At 34.9% G+C, this 6,239-nt stretch overlaps 1 protein-coding gene across 1 annotated transcript; it reads right to left on the bottom strand.

The window, feature by feature from the left end:
• Positions 1-203: 203 nt before the first annotated feature.
• On the bottom strand, positions 204-2,795 carry LOC128222020 (uncharacterized). The gene is made up of 3 exons (XM_052930764.1): positions 2,667-2,795; positions 1,842-2,052; positions 204-705 (listed from the first exon to the last, which is right to left on the bottom strand). Exons 1-3 carry the CDS (start codon positions 2,701-2,703, stop codon positions 519-521), a joined length of 435 nt encoding a protein of 144 aa, XP_052786724.1. The 5' UTR covers positions 2,704-2,795; the 3' UTR covers positions 204-518.
• Between the last annotated feature and the right edge of the window lie 3,444 nt (positions 2,796-6,239).

Genomic DNA, 6,239 nt, shown 5'->3' on the forward strand with positions numbered 1-6,239 from the left:
AACTAGGCCTTTGAAGATTTACTATGGTATACTAAAGTCTCATAAGGTGTCTTGTGTACATTTCTTTCAAATTAAACTCGGTATCCGTCATAAGAACCATTGTTTTTGACATTCATTGATTCTTTTTGGAAATTTAAAACAATACTATTAATTGTGGAAAATCTTATTTGGGAGAAAGAATGCATCTTTAAGATAATAATATCGTCGGCATTAGAGGATTTATTTACAAACATATACAAAAGTGTAGCTAGCCCTCTATTGACGTGGATTCATAATTGTGCAAGGGGGATCCGAGGGCATGCCCCCTCGGAACTATTTGAAAACCATGGTGCAATCTGGTTCATTCTGGGCGTTCTGAGGTGTTTTATTTAGTACTGGAAAATGGACAGTTTTAGGATCATGTAGTCAAGTACGCATACAGCAACTTTGATTTGATTTTTGATTTTTTTACAGAATCATGGGGATTCAGGCGCGTACTCGCGTTTATGCAGGTATGCGCCCGATGTATTCTATTCTGTTCATGGTGAGAATGCCTTGCAACAGCAATAATTTGGACCGCACTTGTTGGCAGGCCACGTGCATCCACTAGTTCCGTAGCTATAGGATCCTAGGTTCACTTGGCCAGAGTCCGGCTGGTCGTTTCCAGAATTTGGGCTCAAGATTGGGTGGTCCTTTATGACATTAAAGGCGTCGAAACATGCCGTACTGAAACAAACAACAACCGAATGAAGGTTTAACTTTCAATATAATTTCGTGAACTATCAGGGTCATGGAACGCACGTGTAATGGACCGCAATTTAACATACTGTACTGAAATACAAAACACGTTTGTAGCTTTAAATATGACTCTAGATAAATGTATTATCGCTGAAAGCTGCACTCGCACAGATTTACCATTTTGACAACTTTTTTATTCTTTTATTTTTTTGTCTTGGAATGAGCCAGTTTTTGCGTAAATATCTGCAAAATAATGATATAAGACTGCTGACAAAAGATCAGATAGCAGATTTTCATTTCCGTTTGGAAATTAATGTTTTATGGCTAAAAGCGTTACTAACGGTTTAAGAAAAATGCATAAAACATCAATTTTTGATATTAAATATGAAAATATGCGATTTTTTGACAGCAGTCTTATATAACTGGTGTCCAGGCATTTTCGAATAAATTGGCTCGTTCCAACACAAAAGTTCTCACAACGTTCAATTTGTGAGAGTGCAGCTTTAAGCATGTGCTCGTGTTAGTTGACAGTGTTTACCATTGCTTAATATGGAACTTAGATATATACTAACGATAAAGAATAACTAATATATTCTGTGTATAAACTTTGACAAATATACCATATATCACAAAAATGTATCTACTAAGATTACTCTGGCACAGTGTTATTTTTAAACATTTAAAGGCCTTGTTTAAGGAATGTTTGGCATGACAATCCCCTGCTGTGCATCTCCTGCTAATTATACTGAGGGACCAATTTCCTGTTTATTTGTTTATTGGCTCAGGGCCATTTAGGGTCAATTTCCATAATAAAACCTCCAAAACTGCACAGCAGGATACTAAAATCGGAGATCTGATAAGACAATTAAGCAATTAGATTAAGATTACATTAACAATACATATTATTATTATTATTATTATTTTTTTTTTTTTTTTTTGGGGGGGGGTCACTTAAAGAAGGATTAAACTAGGCCTTTAAAGTGACTGTATTTTGTAAAACAAGACGCGCGTCAATGTCACATTTCGTAATGACAGAATATCAAGTGAATATCAAGTGATGTATGTTACATAATTGACTTCTATCCAAACAATTGATAGTCTGATTGACAGCTAGCCATACCCACCTAGTGCGTTGATTGCTGATGGCCGACAGAATGCTTGTTTTAGCGTTGTTGCACATGGTGTTGCAATCTGGAGCCATAGTACAGTTCCTGCGTAAAGCAAACACCCATTCTGCTCCGGGGACCCTGGCAGCACAATAGGACTGGGCCATCACATCAAGGTAGCTGTAGTTGATTATGTAGTTTGGACTTGCAAAGGTAGGTAGCAAGGTGGCTGAATTAGAAATATGAATTTGAACATGAGATAAATGATATATTTTTTGTATACTGCAAATGAATAAAATGGTCGTAATTCGAGAATGTCTAAGTGTTATATTTTTAAATTGGTAAAATCTGCTTGAATTGTACATTAATCATCATCATCATCATCATCATCATCATCATCATCATCATCATCATCATCATCATCATCATCATCATCATCATCAAAAACAACAAAAAATAACAAGAAAAAAGAGAAGGAACTAAGTTTCACGGAGAAAACAACAATAACGACGACAACAACAACAACATTTCAATTACATAATTACAATCGTTATAATTTTGATAACAATTGTTGCTGTTAATTTGTTATCGTCAAAACATTATCTAAATAATCATCATACATATTATCATCTCAGTGTCATTATAAATATTATTATCTTTGTTGTCGTTGTTGTTATCATCTTCCTGCAGGTACAAGCCCAGTAGCCAACCATTTGAATAAGACCCTGTTTCAAGGCGCACGGCTTAAGAATGACAGAAACAATACGAGAACACAGCGATGTACATGTTATTTATAAGGTTATGTTTTAAATAGTTATACAAACATAAATTATACTATCTTACCTGAGAAAGCCAACAGCAAGAATGAAAACTGCACCATTTTTCGGGACGTATTGAGCCGAACACAGCAATTGACTAAAACAGGCGCATATTTTGCTTTATATATGAGAGGACAGCGAACGCCGCAAACTAGCAAAACCATCAATCCTGCGAAAAAACAACGATAAAATGTTAACAAAAAACGAAAAACAAGATGGCACTGAACTCATAAAAGTAAAAACCCTGCACACCGTAAAGAGAAAAGTGCCAATTGAGATATAACAAAAATTAAAGCCATCGTTATGTAGTGTATGAGATGTTAATCTCCACCTGTCCGACCCACTATAAAAAAGTGTGTGTAAACCACGTGATAAATTACTTCATATATGCTACGTCGGAAGGCAACATTTTGCTTAAAATGAAGACTTAAATTAAAGATAACTTTTCTTTAACAACACCATTTTAAATGAAACAAAGGGCAGTCTATGCCGCTCAAAGAGCCCCGCATTTGTTTTATTACCGAAATTTGATATTCATTAGTTTCAGCAAACACTTCGACAAACCTGTTTCCAAAACAATGTTTTGACAGTGCTCCGTCAGACGGCCGTATTGTGAAAAGGTTTGTCAATGTGTTTTAAACAACTAAACTCAATCAAACTCTGGTGAAAGATCGAAGGCAGAGCTCTGTAAGCGGCGTAGACTGCGCTGTTTCAATGTTAAAATGGTGAAGAAATAGTGAAGTTATCTTTGTTTAAAGTATTTTTTCAAATCAAAATATTGCCTTCCGACGTAGCATTTATGACGCAATTTATCACGTGGTATACACATACTGATATTTTTTATTTAGCAGATAGTTTTACAACAGATATATATATATATCAATTTATTTTAATAGAAATCCAGTGTTTATGACGCCAGAGGTCCATATCATGTTTTTGGCCGGTCCGGACCTCGCCAAAAATATACTTTTGACCGCTGACGTCATATAATGTTGCCACTGACGTCATAAAACTGGTGAGTTTTGCTTGCAATTTTCACAACGACATATTGTTTCGCAAGTAAACATTAGATTTGTTCAGTAAAGCACATCAAAGCGCTTTAAGATTATTAAATGGTAAAAAAGTGTTCGGCTAACGCCTCGGCCCATACACCTTCGGGGGCTGACTGGCCGGTCCTTATAATTCCATATAACCCTCAGTGGTGTGTAATATTTCTTATATCGTAAGTGTTTTTTTGTTACGGCTATTAAAGGGGCTAGACACCATATGGTTATATGATAATAGAGTTGCAAATGCGAGCTAGAAGGAGGCTGATAAAACATCACTTTTTATGGTTAAGATAATACACGCAACAATTACATTGCTGTGTTTTCCCCCGTTTTAAATAACGCATAATGGTTTCCCAGTTAAAATCTTATCTATTTACGATAAACATACAGACGTTATAAAACAGTGGTAGACTATAAGTATCTATCATGTGTTTCCGGTACGGATAGAAAAATCCGACCCCAGGGCACACGCGTAAGCCGGTAACGAGTCTTGCCGAGTTACCGGTCACGCAGCGTGCCCGAGGGTCGGATTTTTTTTATCCGGACCGGAAAAACATGATTAATATTTTTTCTTGCATACCTAAAATTATGAATTTGTGGAAAAATGACGTAGAATACGTACTTTTGTACATTTCACCAAAAAGCGCGTGCGACGTTGTGTACTGACGTCATAAAGAGCTGTAATCAGTGTAAGATGAGTATTTCCAGCACCGACCACATGACCGGAAACACACTTCCGGTATGCAAGGAAACCCCAGTAAATTTCGAATTAGATAAAATGCGCAAAAACTGAGGAAGATGCTTGTGTCGTAAGCGATGTGATAAAATTTTCAGTAGTTTTATGCCATTTCTAACAATATCAGCAAACGACAAAAATAATTCAATAAAAATATTTAATAACAAAATTCTATGATGATGATTTCAAAATGCAATCCAATTATTTTGTCATGTATAATTATTTTTTAAATAAACCAAAATAGAATCTCATTTTTCAGGGCTGTGAGAACTTTGTTAAAATATAGAACAGAACATTTTTTAAGATACAAGCATATACAGCATCATAGCATGCTAGCATGCAGAACAGCATAGATTAATTAACATGATAACTAACAAAAAAGAGAGTAATAACATCCAGTTTAGGTTAGACAGTAATGTTCACTACAAAGTCTCTAATCTGATTTGCCTTTATAGTAAATATAGCCAGTTTGTATAACACGAATATATATGTATAATATGAATTTTAACAATATACTCGGTCGGGTTCGATAATAACTAGGCATATAATGATCTGTAAAGTGTTTATATCTGTCACATATTAATACAAAATGATATTCATCTTCAATGGAATTCAATGAACATACATCACATATCCTTTAAATATTGACATTTAATAATAGCGTAGAAAATGCTATTTGTAAAAGCTTTTTGTGACTTAGTGTATCTCTCGTGTAATGTAAATTTGGCATGAATGCTCCTTGTGATTTGTACAGGGTCGTGGTATGTTTGACTCTGATGGGCTCATGTTTGTTATTTACAGTTAAATAACAACTTATTATTACAGAAACATCACCATATTAGTGATTAACGAGACATCTTCAAACCGATTACAATTGCTTATACAGCCATTGTGTTCATATAATAATTGTAATTTTTCATTTTAATCGCGTGTTTATTTCAAGCTTACTGGTATTGCAACAATGCGCAAACTCATATTTACATAAAAAAGTAATTTATTATTCAGGTGATCTTTCAGGATGTGTCGCTACAAACTGACAACCCCATTCATCTGTTGACAAAAACAACTATATGTATGGCATTTTGCATTAGTATATAAAGACTCACTGTTGTCATTTATTTATTTTTACTGGAAAACACAAGGAGGCGATGCATTCTTAAAGACGTTTAATACCAGACAGATTCTGTCATGATATTCTTAGAACAACAAGGTTACGATAGGTCAAGAGGCATGGACCGTAGAGGTCATATACAGTTCACATGACAAATGTGAAGTAAAGATTACGTACGCACTGTTTCTAAATTGCTAACTTAAGATATGGCAATCGATCAAGCAAACGTAGTAATGACAATCTTTAAGAAGTACAGTCAAACCTGATTGATCGGTCACCTGCTTTAAAGGGTCACCTGCCTTATCGGGCCAAAATCCCCCCCATACGTTTTTACTATATTTTCCCAAAGGTGGCCACTTAATACAGGTTTGACTGTATGTGTTTTGATGTAAACTTCAGGGGGCACAATAGAGGTTACACTTGATAGATAGAAGATAATGGATGCATTATTATGTTTTACTCATTTGACTGTAATAATCAAAGCAATGAAAAACCCCCATATGACTTGTGTACAGGTAAAACATATAAGCGACATTTTGGCACTTTTTAACTTGGGAATTTGTGGGCACGTAGCTATTAATTGAAAACCCTCTTTTTATAAAGGCTTAACAGTTTCTAACTGTACACAAATCAAATGTGTTTTTATTGATTTTGACAATTAAAGTAAAATGAGTTAAACATATTGTGTCCCGTTAAGTCAGT

Source organism: Mya arenaria, chromosome 16 (genome assembly GCF_026914265.1).
Source record: "Mya arenaria isolate MELC-2E11 chromosome 16, ASM2691426v1".
Taxonomy (NCBI): domain Eukaryota; kingdom Metazoa; phylum Mollusca; class Bivalvia; order Myida; family Myidae; genus Mya; species Mya arenaria.

What these genes read in the sequence shown, in the direction of transcription:
- LOC128222020 (XM_052930764.1), bottom strand. Translation starts at nt 2,703, where the DNA reads ATGGTGCAGTTTTCATTCTTGCTGTTGGCTTTCTCAG. An exon ending in CTTGCTGTTGGCTTTCTCAG is followed by an intron (nt 2,053 to 2,666) that starts GTAAGATAGTAT and finishes TTTCTAATTCAG; the next exon opens with CCACCTTGCTACCTACCTTT. An exon ending in ATCAGCAATCAACGCACTAG is followed by an intron (nt 706 to 1,841) that starts GTGGGTATGGCT and finishes TGTTTGTTTCAG; the next exon opens with TACGGCATGTTTCGACGCCT.